We start from the raw sequence: 16524 nt of genomic DNA, 5'->3' as shown, positions 1-16524 counted from the left end.
TTCAGAGCTTGGCTTAGACCGAAGAAGGTAATGTAAGAATTTAAAAGCTGGAGTTTGCTATGTTTTGTTAATTCCTCCATAGCATTTACTTTTCAGAAATTCCTAATTAACAAGTCACACAGAGATAAACTTCCTTGTTTTTTTAATTTCCTTAATTTTATTCAGTTCCTTAACTCTGCAGCAGTTATAGAGCTTAGTTTTAAAAATGTTGGTTCCAAAGTTTAGGTTTTTAACAGTACTTGAGTAACAAACTCTTCTTCGGTTTAAGGTAAGATTATGGAGAACTAGCTTTCTTTGCAGCCCTTAAATTTTTTATGTACTTTTGTGCAAGCTCTGCAGGACCCAGATAATAAAAGGCATTAATTCATGCTCCTAACCACTTTTAGTAGGAACTAAACATCTAGATAAGGATCCATGCTGTTGTCTTCACCTCTGTGCCTCAGTTTCTGGTCTATAAAAGAGGCATCGCTACTTACAAACCTGAGGATGTTTTCAATAACTCACTCACTGGTCTGTCTGAAGGATGGTCCTGCTAAGAGCTCAAGAAGGCGCTGGGCACGCCTTTTGTTTGTTTGGGGCTTTTTTGTTTAACAAAACAGCATACTGAAGTACACAAGACCCACCTGAAGAATTTACATAAAGCTTCACCTCAGAGGGAAAGAGCCGTTTTCTGAAGGAAACTGTCCACAGCCTCAGAATTCCCTGGACACTTTTTCTAGCTAGAGATTTGTATCTGTGTACTCCCGATGCTTTAAGCATCTTGAAAACCTGACCTGAGGCAGGTAATAAATGGGGGATGGGGAGATGGGACTGGAGCTGTAGTGACTTGTTGTTCTTGTTTTTGTCTCTGAAAGAAAGTATTTTTGAGGGACTTGTTGCTGGAGTGACTGCAGCACTCCTTTTGCCATGGAAGTAGGCTATACAGAGTCATTCTACAGCAAGAGACCCCATGAGCAGCTAGGAAGTCTAATACCTGCTAGTAATTAAAAACTAGAAAGAATAAGAACCAAGAAACTTAGTGGCTAATGATGTCCCATTTATAGCAGATCGACTGAAAGGCATCTCTTTTGACAAGACTGCAGGACGTATGGATTATTTATGTAGTTTCCAGGCAGCCACACTCAAATTCATTGCTGTGGCAGCTGTTCAGTAAAATCTGCTGGACATTAGGTTTAGATGAAAAATTTCAAGGTGTTTTCCTCTAATATAAGCAAGCATAAACCTCTCAGGTTTATTTTATATTGCAGATCAGCAAGATAAGGATGCTTTTGCCTGAGTGGATGGAAGGTGCTGGGGAAACGGGCGCTGCTACAGCCAGGTCTGTGCTGCTCTCCAGCACCACATTTCTCCCCAGGCCTGTTTAAACAACATCCACAGACTGTCATCAGAGGGCATGGCTGCAAATGCCAGGGCCGTGCTCAGGAGGCAATTATCCATTTCTCTGTACGACCGCAGCACTAGCACTTGAGTGCATTACAGGAAAAGACTTAGAGCAAAACAGGATGTTGCAATGGGTACGTAGCTTTTCCTGACCAAGGGGAAAGCACTGCATCACACAGCTTGATGATGTTGCTTAACATATGAAACACTGGCTAATTGATGAGATGGTAGGCAGCATGGCTGACTTGAATTTCTGGTTCTACTTTCTATCTTCCCTCCTCATCAAGCACATGGCTGGAAGTTGCAGGAGGCAGCAGGGAGTGTGGCTGACTGGAAGCGGAGGGAGAAGTCGCCTGTACAAAGCTGCAAGAAACATAAGGTTACAGAATTGACAGTTCCTCCGGTTTAATATCCAGCGAAGAAAAGCTTCCCCAAAGTAGTTTGAACGAACGTTTTTGGCCTAATCTAAGAAAATCTCTATTTTGATTGCTGGGATCATTATATTAAATCGCCCAATTAACCCTCCCACAAACTGCCCGAGAGTATAAACTTCCGAACGCACATCGCGATGTTACTCCTAACTGGCTTATCCTGGAGAAGGTGTGCTGGCACAGACCGGGGCCTGGCACCGGTCCCGCCCGGTGCCGCCACCCGAGAGCTGCGGCAGGCAGCCCACCGCCTGTGCCGCGCCCACCCCCCCCTCCTCCTCCCCCTTCCCCCCCCCCCGCCCCGGGAGGCCCTTTGCCACCCGCGCTCCCAGCGCCGCGGGCGAGCAGCTGCCCGGGCCGTGACGGCGGCGGCGGGGGACCCGCAGGCGGCGGGGGCCGGGGGCTGCCGGCCGGCGGGGGCCGGGGCCGCCCGCAGGGGAAGCGGCGGCTGCCAGGGCGGGCGGAGTCGGAAGCACGACAGCGCGGGGCGCTGGGGCGGCGCTGGCGGCGGCGGGAGGAGCTCGGCACTCGCTGCCGTGCTGGGTCGCGGCGCAGGGACGGAGCCGGGCAGCGCCGCCGCCGGCCCCGCAGCAGCAGCAGCAGCAGCAGGAGGAGGAGCCGCCGGAGCCGCCTCCCGCCGCCGCCGAGCGCGGGGAGCCGCCGGAGCCGCTGCCCCGGGGCGGCTGGTGAGCGCCGGGCTGCGGCGCCGCCGCCTGCCGCCGCTCCGCGGGTGAATGAACCTGTCCCGGCCGGCGACGGCGGCTTCGCCTCGGGCTGCGGCACCGGCCTCACCCCACACAAAATGGACGGTTTCGCCGGGAGTTTGGGTGAGCGGCGGCGGGAAGCGTGAGGGAGAGGGCGGGACGGGACAGGGCGAGCGTGCCGGCAGCCGCCTGCCCGCCCGCCCTGCCGCGGGGCCGGGGGCGCGCACCTGCGGCCGGGGGGGGGGCCGGCCCCGCCGGCGGGGGCTCGGCTGGAGCCGCGGGGGCTCGGCTGGGGCCGGGCGGGCGGCGGGGACCGGCCCGGGGGCGACGCGGTGCTGGGGCCGGGCCGGTGCGTGCAAACGCCGCCTGCGGCGGGAGGGAGGGAGGGGATGCCAGCGCGAAATCTGGTCAGCTTCAAACCATCTGTTGCGAGAGCCCCGGCTGCACTTGCCTCCTTTGTTCTTCCCTCGCCGTGGGCTTGCGCTTCGTCCGAGTTAGTTGCTTGGGCTGTTGGTTGTGGTTTGTTTTGTTGTTGTTGTTGTTTTTGTTTTTGTTTTTTTTTTTTTTAATGTTACGATTTTATTTTTCGTCCCTCCCTTTTGCTCCGGGGGTGGGAGGGTCCCCGACCGGGCGCCGCGGGCCTGGGTGCCGCCGCGGGAGCCCCGGGAGCGCCGGTGCTGCGCTGCCCCGGCAAGGCGAGGAGCAGCTCTGCCCGTGGCCCGGCCCGGCCCGGCTCCGCCGTGCTGGCTCGCACGCCGCGGAAGGTGGGAGCCGTGGCCGCGGCAGTGTCAGAGGCGGCGGGGGGGGGGGGCAGTGCTCGCCTTCTCGGTGGGCGCGCATCCCTCGGTGTGCCCCGGGAGCCCGCCTGACTCCCCGAGCGCCGGGTTCCTCTGCCCGCAGCTCTGGGGTGCGATCGCGAATGTTTACCGCTTGTTTAGCCGCACGGTCCCAGAAAAGTGGCAGGCTGCGTTCTCTTCAGTTCTGTTAAGGCTGCGGCAAATTGTCGCCAGTTTCTTTAAGACAAAATACTTCGCCAGCCCGCTTTCTGAATGATTTGGAGGACAGACTGCATGTAGTATGAAGTCATCCTGATTAAAAGTGTGCATCCAAATGGAAGGGTTACAAAGCCTGTGCATTCCTGTGTATTTTCTGCAGCTTGTGCGGGTACCAGCGGTCCGAGCGTTCCCGTGCCGGGGGGTGCCTACCTGCCGCTCCCTCCCGGCGCCGCCTCTTCGCTCCCCGCGCCGCTGCAGCTGGGCAGGCATTTCGTGATCGAGCTCACTCCATCTTTTGTAGAAGAATAAATCTGGACCTCTAAAAATTAGATTAATTTGTTTTTACAGCACTCCTGTGAAATCTGTAATAATAGTGAATAGTTCTCAATTTTCTGGAAAAATTGACTCATTTAAATACTTCTGAGTGTGATCCTAACCTTTCAAGGTTTTTGAAATGTCAACTCCAGCATTTTGGGCACCTGTCCAAACCAAACTGGTGCACCGTAATTAACAGTACACTTTGGTAGTTTGGCTCTTTGCCTGATACGCTCGCCTTGCTCAAGTAACTTCCATGGTCATTTTATATCCGACGATCAAAAAGCGAGGCACGGAGGAATTGTACAGGTTCTGTTCCCAGTTTTCAGAGGAAAGATTGTGCCTGTGGGTGACATATGCAAATGAGCCACGGTTAATATTTATGAACCTCTTTACCCAGTAGTGCAACTGATCACCATATCAAAGGGCACCGATATTGCTTTTAACTCATGCGGTATTGGCCGCGCTGAGGTCGGTGTTTAGAAATAACCGTTTTCTGTTGGAAGTGGAAAAAAACCTATTATTTTGAAATAACAGAGCATCATTTTCCTGTGCGGAGGTTGCCGGCTGAGCAATGGCGCGGGCTGGTTGGGTGGCCCAGCACCTTGCTCTTTGGAGCATCCCGCTTGCCTTATTAAGGGAGGCTCCATCTGGACCTTTAATTTGTTTTGCTGTTTGGTGGGGAAGGCACTGTAGTTTTATTAGAATTTAAAGAAGATTAAACTCAGCTCAATCTTTTCAACTGTGTATCATGATATTCACTGTTAGTTGGCCTTTGATTTTGTTTTTATGGCAAGCACTGGTGCATGGTGGTTTTCTGGACTTGGCCTGAGGAGAGAGCATTCCAGAATCTTTAGCTTTGAAGTATGAAACTTGATTTGACTTTCTTATTTTCAGGTTTGAATCGTGCTGCTTAGTCCTCTTCTATATTTATAATCACTTGTTGGTCGCTTTAGCTGCTAACAAGCATGTAGTGTTCACAAAGACGTGTGAATTGTCCTGACTTCTTTTTTTTAAACATCTCTAATTAAAATCTAATGGCTTGAATTTAATTAGCTGTCTGCTAAACGTCTTTTAGGAAGGCCATAAATTAATGTAATTTAGAATGAAATGTAAAAATTAATTAAAAATATTGTTGGCAAAACTGTGCTATCTATGTATGTGCATGCTCTACCAGTCAAGCAAGCTTATTAGAGAGCAAGTTGTCCTTTTAATGCCTTTTGTCATTATCTGGAAGGCAGAATGTTATTACAGATTGTGCCCTCCAGCACAGGCAGAAATACCTTCTTACATGTCTCTTGTAGTTGAAAATACTTCACGCAGCTGTTTTCTTTTGGCTTCCACATTGAAATTTTTATGAGAATAAACAGATGAAAGAAACCATTTTATATGTAATTTAGAAAATTGTTTCAGTTATTGGTTTAGTAAATGCTTATGTAGCACTCTACTTAAGAGTATACAATTACTGTATACAGTAAAAAAAAAAATCTATGTAGGATGAGTTAACTTGCACAGCCGGTGCACTTGCACAGAAATAGGTATTGATTTACTCTTTTGATAAAACACTGAGTTATTTCACATTTGCTGGGACTTCAGTAGCTTTCGAATATCACCAGTAGCAAAGAGGTTATTGAATCCCATTTATTGTCTCAAGTAGGATAGTCATACCTTGCATTTGGACATTTCCAACACGATGGTTGTCAGAGGGCTCAATGGATTTTGGCCACCACTTTTTCAGGTGCATCCCTTGAAGTGAAAGAGTGTGCTTCTGAATGGGAACAAGAAGTCCAGGAACTTGGACTGAGCGCCTGGGCTCCTGCCTCCTGTGCCCTGGCCGAGACAGGAGCACAGCATGGATGTCTGGCTCTGGCTCTGCCAAGTTCTCTCTTGTCTTAGGGTACTGTTCAAAACAACCTGAAGGCGGCATCTTCAGGGAAAACAAAACACTTAATTCCACCACAAGAATCAAGCAGAGAGTTCTACCAAACAGAAAGCCCATGTGGGAAATAGTACAGCCAAGCCTGTCGGTGAGGGTCATGCTGCTTTAGCCTGCTCTCCTCTTGGTGCTGCACCATGGCCCCATATCTCTTCCACCCTCACATTGGTGCCTGTGAGCCCATGGTTCAGAGATGCCCATCAGAGAGGCTGCAGGACTGTAGGAGACTGACAGTTTTGCAGCAATAATTTTGATTTTTACATATCATCATGGATTATATTAATTTACAGCCTTCCTGCTCACCCCAGCTGTTTTGAAGAGTTTCTGTCTAAATTTGCTCGTTAGAGGGTAGGAGAAGTGGGACAGGTGGTGGGAGGGAAGTGGTAGGAGGCCTTGGCTGAGGGTAGGTGGGACGTGGTGGCACTGTGTATAGCTGACAGCTCTTGGGTTGGCTCTGCTGTGTTGTGAATCTGCTGCAGTGTGGAGGGTGATGCCTTTCTTGGGCCTAAAATGTAACTTTCTGGTGCACCTAATGTCTGCCTTCTGAAAGGTGTCTCAGAGTGCTGTCTTAATATGAAGCATTTGTCACACTGTCACTTCTCTGTGGCACTTCCTAAGGTGTTCATTTATCTTACTTTCTGTAAGGTTAATTGGCTAAGGCATGAGATCCACTAGATTTAGGCTTATGAAGAGGAAGCTGTGACCGACTGCCTGAGGCTGGTAAAGGGTGCTCTTTGGTGGACGGTTTTCCATTGCTTTTAGCCGTCTCATTGTTTTCCCTTCTGAGTAAGCTGCTGCTAATTGAGCTCTGTAACAATAACTCATTGTAAACAAAGATATGGAAGCATTCATCAGATTATGTTAAAAAAATGACTACAGCTGTTTCCAAGTTTGTCACCAGCATATGATAACAACATGGTATAAAGCATTTCGATAGGACTCTCTCCAGCGATGAGGTCTGTGGCAGAATAGTAGCTCATGAAAACAAATGAAGAAGTCTCAACTTCTGAATTCTAACCATGGGTTTTGTGCAGCTGTACAGGATGCCCTGAAGCTTAGAAGTAGTCTTTATTGGAAAAGTCGCTATGATTGAAAATATTTTCACAGAGAAATTAAAATCAATCTCTTCTTCAAATCTCAGTCAAGCAGAATAGGTTTTTTTTAAAGAAAAGAATAGTTGAGTTTATGCATTTTTTTCAGAGAAATAGAAGGCAAAGGAGAACTGTAACGACTAAGTGGAGACCAATGTTTTGCTCTGCTGTTGATGTTATTGGAGGGAGAACTGGAGAAATAATACTAATTTTTTCATTTTATATAGGATCTACATATTGTGTTACTGAACATGTACTGCTACTATGTATACTGTGTACTTCTACAGTGTATGTACTAACCACTTACTGGAGGGTTGGCATGTAGGTCAGTTCCTAGGTCAATTTCCCCCCCCCCCCCCCATTTCTTTTACAGGGTATTGTATTAAAGTGGTTGGGAAACTTTGCTGTTTCATAGGTATGTCAGGTCTGCATCGGGTAGCTACTGAGGCAGTGTTATGAGTATGTACTGCTTCTCTGCACTGGAAGAGCCAACAGTGTCTGTTGAACCTGTGGCTTTGCTAAAACCCAGTAAGTTGTCTTCTCTAAAGCCCCCCCTCCAGTGATGCACAGGCAGGTGTGCTGGATGGGTCAGGAGAGCTCAAGCAGAGAGAATCTTGTGGTCACCAGTGCTCTGAGCCTGGGGAGCATGTGTGCATCATGATTCATCTCTGGCTGGGTTCAGTACCAAGAAAAATGAGCATGTGGAATGACTAGCTACAGCAAGTTGGGGTATTTGTCATTTATTTGGGCTAGAATGTGAAGTTTTATGGTTGCCCGTCTAGACTGCAGAAGTGGCTGTGGTGCTGCACTACAATTGCTCATAGTGACAGCGAGTCCAACTTAATTAATGGGGCTCTGTTCGTGGGATCGCCGTGTGCTATTGTCAGTGTGCTAGTCTTCTTAAAAATAAAAACTTTGGCAGGACATCAGTCTATCCTGCCTGGGAAGGATGGCCTTGGTTGGTGCCAGGGGTGATTAAACTATAGAAGCAAAGAGAACAGGCTGTTTGCTTTAGAAACTCGGTGGTGGCCCACCTTTTGCTAAAAGGGTCTTTAGTTAATGGGCACTGAGGAGGAACCCTTTACTGACGAGGAACCCTTTGCTCTCTAGCCAGCTGAGAAGCAAACGATTGTGTGTTTAAGAAAAACAATCCTTTTTTTGCACAGAGCAATTGGCAATATTTGGCCTGCTTGTGAATAACACTCTTGCTTTTAAAAACAAAAAACCCCCAGAATCCCAAACACAGGAGTCTGTATTAGAAAGACTCTCTTCTCTCTCCTTTAGAAAGGCTTTTAATGCCTGGGATGCTGAGAAGAATTTTTGGCCTCACAGTGTGTTTTTCGTACTCTTTAACTGAATATTTTTGATATGGGAAGCAGTTATCTTACAGGATTTTCTCTTGCCTGAAGAGCCTACTGTGAAAGGATTTTTCTTCTGTGCTTTATATCTTGAGGTATGCAAGAGGGAAAAAATTGGTCAGGAGCAGTTCTCTTTACAAACCCTCTGAAGCATCATTTTGTTTTGTAAGTAGCATTATGTTGCTAATTGTGGTGTTAGTTATGTAGGGAGATATGTATGTCACTCCTTGCTCTTCAGAGTAGCTGCTTCCCTTCTTGGTGTGGTTTCTATCTATTACTGAGGTTTATTTTCTCCTTCTCTTTTTAGGTCCTTGCTAAATCTAATCCTTAAGGAATATGATTTTAAGGCCAAAAATGTTGTTCCTGTTTTACCCACACATAATATAGTAGGAAGGGTGTTAGAGGGTAATTAATTTTATAGCACATGGCATGTATGATGACAGTGAAAGTCTCTGCTCTTGCTGGTGTTGAGCATTTCTAGTAGGGACATTCTTCTGTTTAAGGAGTTGAGAAGCACCTGATAACTTTTTATAAGCTTCACTACCTTTTCAAGAAATCTTTCTGCGGTTCCTTACAAGCTCAGGTGGAGTCACTGCTCTTGTGGGTTTTCTTCTCTGTAAGCAAGTGAGCACAGGCACCAACAATTTAAAAAGGAATGGTTTGCCTTTTTTTCTGTCATCTGCTTGTTTAAATGGATGCAGAATTTTGGTTTTCCAGGCTTTTCTTTCATCAGGTGCTGAAGGATGGATACCTGGAAACACCATGTGGTGATGTACAAGCTCTTCTGAGAGTTTTGAGTCATCTTCCGGAAACACACATGCATGCACTCAGATTTAAAAAGGCTGTGTTCATGGAGAAGCTTGCAGTTTGAGCTGATAATTCAGTCAGTGGAAGTAAATGGGTGGTGCTGCTGGAGGGGTGGGATGTGAAGAGACACCAGAGTCATTAAAGGCCTGAGTTTATTGCTAAATCTTGGAACATATGAAATGTTTTTCTTTTCTGGTTTTGCCTTTTTTTTTTTCCCTGGTTTTTGTTTTTCTTTTCTAGCTCCTTCCCATTCTCCTTTGCTTCTTCCTTTAATTTAATTTTTTTTTTTTTCTTTTTGCTCCATGTTGTAAGTATTCCTGCTACATCCCATCAGTGAGTACTACAATATTCTTAAACGTTCTGCCCTGAGATTTCTTACTGAGTTGGATGAACTAGGGTTTTTTTAATTAGTTTTTTGATTGTTTTGCCTCTCAGTGGGTTGTCCCTTCTGCTTATCCTCAATAGTTTCAGCCTAACTTGTTTACTAAATATAGCTGTGTCTTGATGTTCTTTAACTGCTGGTTTCCCGACTACTCTCCTGACTTTCTGCTGTCTGTACTGATCTACTTTGCATAACAGTGCTGTTCATTGGGAAGGACAACTTTTTTTTTAGCAGGTGTTGGAGGATCAAGTTTCTTTGGTTGGTGGTCTACACTGCCTTTCTGCCCCATCTAATGATGTGGATTGTGTGCTCTTGCAGCTTTTAGGCAAGATACTTTTGAGTGTAAATCTGTTTTATTGTAGAAGTTGGCTTACTATTTGTATTTAAATAAATTTTCCTTAGCTTTCTGGAGCTGCTTGCACATGTGAGGGACTTAGGCATAAGAACAGTGCAGTGGAAGGGGCAAGAGATGAAGTAACACAGCTATGCTCTATAAAGAGTTACAGTATATTTTGGAGAGGTACAACTATCTTGGATTTCAGATGTTATATTAAATTAAAGAAAAATACGCGCTGTTGTCTGTTGCCTGATTCTCTCTTGCTTCACTGAAGCTCAGCTCATAGCTGTGAATGCAGTGCTCCAGCCTGGAGTTGGTTCCCACTTTTCCTGCCAGTTTCGTTGGGCTTAAAAAAAAAAGGGGGGGGGGGAGGGGCTGAAACCAAACTGCTTTATATTTGAATGTATTTTGGATTTGTGTAAACAGTTTTAATGCATCAAGCTAAATTGGCAGGCTTTCATAATCCTCTGGGAAAATTGGGAGTTTGAAACCCAGTGGATAAATTAAAGTCACAAATGCTTCTAAGCCCCAGATTTGGCTCCCTAAAGGGACGCTGTAAATTAGTTAGGCCTAGAAATGTGGTTTAGTTAAAGTAAATGAAAATGCTTTTTCATGAGAACTTTATAATTTTAAAGACAAAAGAGTTGGATTTCTTTATCCTGAGTTGAGGGCACAAAAGCAAAAAAATTGCTATTAACAGGAGAAATTTATATTTGCTGTCCAAACAAAAGAGGTAATGATTTCACCACTTTTTATGGTTTTTAATGAAATTGCGACATAAGGGTAATAGAAATTTTTTAAATGCTTAATTTCAGTCAGTGGCTGAGGTCAGCAAGCCCTCACATGTGTAACTAAATTAACAATCCCAAATATATGTAAAATGTAGGTAGAACTATTAGTTTGCTTACGGTTTACTGTATGTTACATTTTTTTCCTCTTTTTGAGAACAAAAGAAAGATGTCGCTTTTACGTCAAGGTTCTGATGAGCTTTGCGCTCATCACTGTACAAAACAACAGCAGTAGGGTGGGCTTGAGTTTGTTTCCTTCCCCCTTATTCACAGTCACAAGCAGACCATGCCATTTACTTAAGAGGTTTCCTGTTGTGTGCATTATATGGATCTTTAGTTAATTAGACTTCTGGATTTCATTGGCAAGCTCTGGTTAAAAACGGCAGAATAAAGCCCAATCTTGCGGGTTCAGTTTTTGAGGATGGACGTCACCTCCCCAAACTGACTGGTTTTTTTTAGACTTTTATTATACATGTTACAGTACCTCTGGCTTTTATAACTAGTAGACAAACTTTGGAGTGACTTTGAATTGTAGACGTAATCCTTTAGGTAGGGCATGGCTGACTGAATTCCTTTCTAGGAGCAGTAGATACTGGAAACCTGACCATGTAGAATGGAAGGAAGAATATTGCTGTAAGAGATTTCAGGTTTGAAGAAATGTGACACATTTCTGGTTTGATGTAGCTGTGGTGGACTCGTGCATTGAGTTGAGCAGTTCTGAGATGACTGCTGCACAACATACATCTGGGCTTCTCTGGGAGCAAAGTCCACTTCAGATGTGTTAATGTGATTACAGCTGTTACGGTTTGGGGTGGTTTTGGGTGCAAATTTCAGGAGAGCATTCCTAAAAATGTGCTTCTTGGTATTTCCAAAGAGAGGGGTGGAGAGGAGGAACCTTCAGTGGTAGGAACCGTAAATTAAACTCTTTCAGCTGCAAGAGTCATGTCAATACTCATGTCTGCATAGTATCACTTAGCTTTTTTAAACAAGAGCTCTAACAAGGAGAAAATGACAACTTTGTTTAGCTATGAAGTTCTGCATTGAACTGCTATCACCTCCTCTCCCAATATGTACTGTGCAAATGCCATCAGAAGATCTAGCAGGAAATCAGTGGTTTGTGTGGCTGTAATGCTTGCTTTCTGAACTCTAAACATGTCCATTGAAGTCATGAGGCAAGGGGGACAACAATAACAAGAAGTCCAAATGCTTTGGTTTTTTTTTTTGGTTTTTTTTTTTAATAGGACAAGCATGAAAGAGGTCTGAGTTCCTATTGACAAGTTTGTGATAGCTGTAATAAGCACTGCTTTGAGTTGGTTTTAGACTTGTGTGCATTGGGATTGGGAATGGGGAGGATTTCTGCATGTCTATTTTTTAAACACTTGACATGTGGGATGGCATTTTTCCATGAAAATGATATGTCATATTTAAGAAAGATGATTTGTTGGTAGTGGTCTTCTCCAGATTTGGATTTTTTGCTGTATTTTCTATCATCTGTGACCATAGTATTTTCTGAAAGATGCTCAGAGGGGTGAAGCATGGGTAAGGCAGCAGTTAGCCTGTGACCATACTAGCAGACTGCTACAATTCTTGGACTGAATCCTCGTTAGAGGAGTGAATGTATAATTACTATGAATATCTAAGTTGCTTTAGTAGGTAGATATGGTAAAATGCTTGGGAGCTTGATTTCTTTGAGCTTATTCTTTACACTAAAGAGCCAGAGTAATAAGGCCATTTATTTAGCCAGTGTGGACTTGATGGTGGTATTCTTGATGTAAATGTGATTTTTTTAAAAAAGTATTATTTTTTGAATTACAAATGTGTTAGGGGTGGTGTTGTTTCTATCTGTTAAAACTTTTATATCGTTTTAACTTCTTTTTAATAAAAGTTAAAACTAAAAAAACTATCTTGTGCAAGTATTTAGCCTGAAGCTAAGAAATACCTGAAATCTTGTTCTGAGTTTGGTATGAGTGTTTGTTTTCCAGGAAAAGCTTCCTGGAGGATATATGCCTTTTCTGCAGCATGCCTCCCAGGTTTTTTTCCTTTTGTTTCTAACCCCATACCAGAAATCTGTTGTAGCTGACATGGCTGAGGACTCAATTTCTGACAGGCCATGTTGGAGGGAATAGGAACTGCACAAAGATACCGTGTTGGTGCAGGATTTATGGTGCAAAGTGGTAGGCTGAAGGTGCAGTGTGCCCAGTGATGATGAGGACAGATCCAGTAAGGCAGTGTAGTATAGGTATTTATATAATTCCTTGTGATTTCAGGTTCTGCCTAACAGCATAATATTCTTTAATTCTACAACTAGACCTGTGTTTCCTAACTTCCGTAAGCTAATGGAACTGGGTTCTCCCAGTTTGTACTGTTGGTTTATTTTTTCTTTTCTAAAATTTTTTTCCAAGATATTTAGCCTTGATTTGTACTTCTTGTTTCAGTTCTGTTTGATTTTTAAAATTCTGTGTACATTCATGTATTATTGGTATTGTGAAGTTAATGGAAGCTATAGCTATGAAGCGTTTGGTGGCTCTATAAACAAAGAGGTAGGCAATTTGAGATATTTTCAGAGTAGCTTTAAAAAAGAAATTGCTTGTTTTCCAGTTAAACATAGAGGAAAATGGGTGTTATGCGTCGCAGTAGAAAACCGTAAGCAATTCAGATTCTTGGAAAAGTTTGGGGTTTTTTCCGATCGTTTGATCTGGTTTACTGGTGTTTCATTAGAAATGATATTCCAATATGGTACTATTCCTGTGCTGTCTGCTAGTACAGCTAACCTGAATGGTTAGGTAAAAGCATTAAATAGGTGTGCATCCATATCCATTACTGCTTGTGTGCCTCTTCAGTTCTGGAGGTGAACGTGCTCACCAAGTGGCACCTGTATGGCTGGGTAACTGGGATGCTCTGTGGATTGTAAGCTAAGGAGTGTCAGCAATGTGCCTTTTCCAGGGGACTGCAGCACCACAGAAATGAATCATCTCAGATGTCTTGTGTGCGAGTGTGAGAGAGTTGGGAGCTGCTGCGTCAGGAGCTCTGTCCTCAGCCTGTGGTGAGCTTGGGAGGAAAGGATTGCTGGACCCCCAAGTGCAGTACTGCCTCAGGTTATGCATCTCCAAAATCTACCCAGCACCTTAGTAACTGTATTACAAATTGATATACATTTTTATGATTTGATTTGAAAACTTTCAAAGTGTGGAGAGTACAAATAATTTCTATGGGAGGTTAACATCAGGCCTCAAGCTTTTCCATGCTAGATGGTTTAGATGCAAAGAAAATGGATCTAAGCTTGCAGTCTGCAAATTTATAAACCCCGATGTTTAGAACAACTGCAGCCAAGAACTGAAAAACAATCCAACGTTATTCATGATGTTGAAAAATATATACTAGAAGTTACTGTTTAATTGTAGAGTGGTTTGGGTTGGAAGGGACCTGAAAGACCACCTAGTTCCAACCTCCCTGCCATGGGCAGGGACACCATCCACTAGATCAGGTTGCTCAAAGCCCCATCCAATGACAAATTTAATTCTAAAACAGACTTCCAGTTTTCATTTTTAGATGCCAAATTTGTAGATGTTAATAGCTGTTAGTTATTTAAATAATGTTGCAGATGCAAGCTTTTGTTTTAAGATGCATCATATGGAAAGGACCTATTTGTAGTTGATGACTGCAAATACACCCTATGAGTTGCTTAAAGACTTAAGTGTAATAAAAGTCTTGCTGTGATAGCACTGCACAAGTCTTACTGTGCTAGCTTTGGAGAGAGGAAGTGGGGAAAAATACTGGTGCAGGTTAAGGAAGTTAAATATTCCAGGTAATTGGCCTCAATTAATTTTTCAGAACTGTTAGGTACATAGAGTGCATGGTCTTTTGAGTGTCCTGGTCTTTTGAGTGTGACCATTTAATACATTTGGATTTAATATTTGCAAGAGTCCTAGCTGTAAGAGGGGGTAGCTCTTGTTATGCTGTTGCATGCCCTTCTGGTCTTGTAGGCCAAACATCTTTGTCACTGTGGGTCTTGCAATTATTTGGGGTGTGTTTTGGACAACTTATTTGAAGATAACTTGATGTATGGTTCTACTTTCCACTCTAATGCTATTTAAGTAGAGAAATGGGATCCTGTGCTTTGGTGCATCAGTAAACATCCTACTAAAAGTTCTATTTAAAAATTATTTCCAACTAAATCCTAACTCTACTTGGCTTTTTAGTTTCTTTTTCTGTGCCAGGTCAGCAATGATTTATATGATATTAACATGTTAGTTTCTGCTTACCTGATTTTGTGGGCCCTTTTGCAGTAATACTGCTTTTTCATTGGGATAATTTGTCAGTGAGTTGTATGGTATTGGGTGGGACTTAATCTGGCATCCTGTTTTCTGAACTGAGATGAGAGACAGGTTTTTTTAATATCATAGAATACCATGTTGGAAGGGATCTCAAGCATCAACCTTTCTTGGCAAAAGCACGATCTAGACAAGATGGCCCAGCACCCTGTCCGGGTGAATCTTAAAAGTGTCCAGTGTCGGGGAATCCACCGCTTCCCTGAGGAGATTATTCCAGTGGGCAGTTGTTCTCATTGTGAAAAAAATTTTCCTCTTGTGTCCAATCAGAATCTCCCCAGGGGTAACTTGTACCCATTATCCCTCATCTTTTCCATGTGACTCCTTATAAAAAGGGAGTCTCCATCTTCTCTGTAGCTACCCTTTAAATACTGCAACATGGTGATAAGGTCTCCCCTAAACAGTCTCTTCTCAAGGCTGAACAAATCCAATTCTCTCAGCCTTTCCTCACATGGCAGGCTTCCCAGTCTTTGATCATCTTTGTGGCCCTTCTCTGGACCCTCTCCAGCCTGTCCACATCTTTTTCGTATAGTGGGACCAAAACTGAACACAGTATTCCAGGTGTGGCCTGGCAAGCACTGGGTAGAGTGGGAATATGACTTGTTTATCTCTGCTGGTGATGCCCTTGTTGTCTTTCATTGCTGCTGCAGCATACTGCTCGCTCATATTGAGTTTGTTGTTCACCAGGACCCCCAGGTCCCTTTCCAAGTTATCTGAGTTTTAAGCAGATTTTTAATCATTCATTTTGTATGTGTGTGCCAAGCTTGTGGTTCTGCTACAAAAAAGGGTTTGTATGTGAGTATTGTGCTTTGCTCTCAGAGCAATATATGCTTGCAAGAATATTTAATTTGAATTTTAATAATCAAACGTTGAAGTGGTCATCCGCCTCACCATGAAGAGTGTAAGCTGTTTACTACTGTGTTAAGGTATTTCAAAACACGTGTATGTAACGGTTGTAAGCTGCGCAAGCAGCATCTCTTTCTCTGTACCTGCAGAAAGCCTTACAGCTTGATGTGTGACCTGTCCCTGAGTATGGCTGGAGCTGTAGGAGGGAGGGGAGGCTCTGAGCTGCTGGGTGAGCATTGCTGTACCTCTGTGCTCTGAACCCAGGGCACTTGCCTGAGACCAGCCGGTTGTTTTGTGAGAGGGAGGAGATTACTTAGTGCATTGAGCAAGAATGTCTCTAAATGAAGTGCAAACCTGCAGCTTCCCCCTGTACTGGGAATCACTCAGCGTTTTTTCCTGTTGCTTTTACAGGGGGCTTGGACCTTTGATGTCCCTGTATTCAGTCCGTTTCCTCCCATGTATTCGTCAGGTCTTCTATTTTAGGTCGTACTGAAAGTGTGGGCCACCAAAGAGTTAAACATCTGTCCTTTAATTCAGGTATTTATGGGTTGTAACCTATCCATTTGAAACGCCGTCTATGCTGAAGTCAACCGTAAATCAATAAAGATCAATAAAGTGTTGACAGAGTGGAGATTGTACCTATTGTCCATTCCAGTCCGTGTCCTGCTCCAGTTCTCTGAGTTTTCTCCTCTCGGCACAGGGAGTCCCTGTTGGCCTTTGTGCCCGCAGAGCTGGGTACAGCTCACTTCCCCGAAGCCTCACAAATTCAGGGTAAAGGCTGCAGAAAGGTAAAGAGAGGAGGTGATGTCTGTGCAGGTGAGGCTTGAAC

General features: G+C 44.2%; 1 protein-coding gene across 1 annotated transcript in view; it reads left to right on the top strand.

Annotated features, from left to right (window-relative positions):
* The first annotated feature begins 2432 nt into the window (after nt 1–2432).
* EML4 (EMAP like 4) overlaps nt 2433–16524 on the top strand; it is a 165287-nt gene continuing 151195 nt past the window's right edge. Inside the window, exon 1 of the mRNA XM_074863605.1 lies at nt 2433–2635. Coding sequence (XP_074719706.1) covers nt 2611–2635 — 25 coding nt within the window. The 5' untranslated portion in view covers nt 2433–2610. The remainder of the gene's footprint in view (nt 2636–16524) is intronic.

This window comes from Strix uralensis, chromosome 3 (assembly GCF_047716275.1).
Source record: "Strix uralensis isolate ZFMK-TIS-50842 chromosome 3, bStrUra1, whole genome shotgun sequence".
Lineage (NCBI taxonomy): Eukaryota > Metazoa > Chordata > Aves > Strigiformes > Strigidae > Strix > Strix uralensis.
Note: the sequence above shows the minus strand (reverse complement) of the source record. Positions and strands in the feature narration are given on the sequence as shown.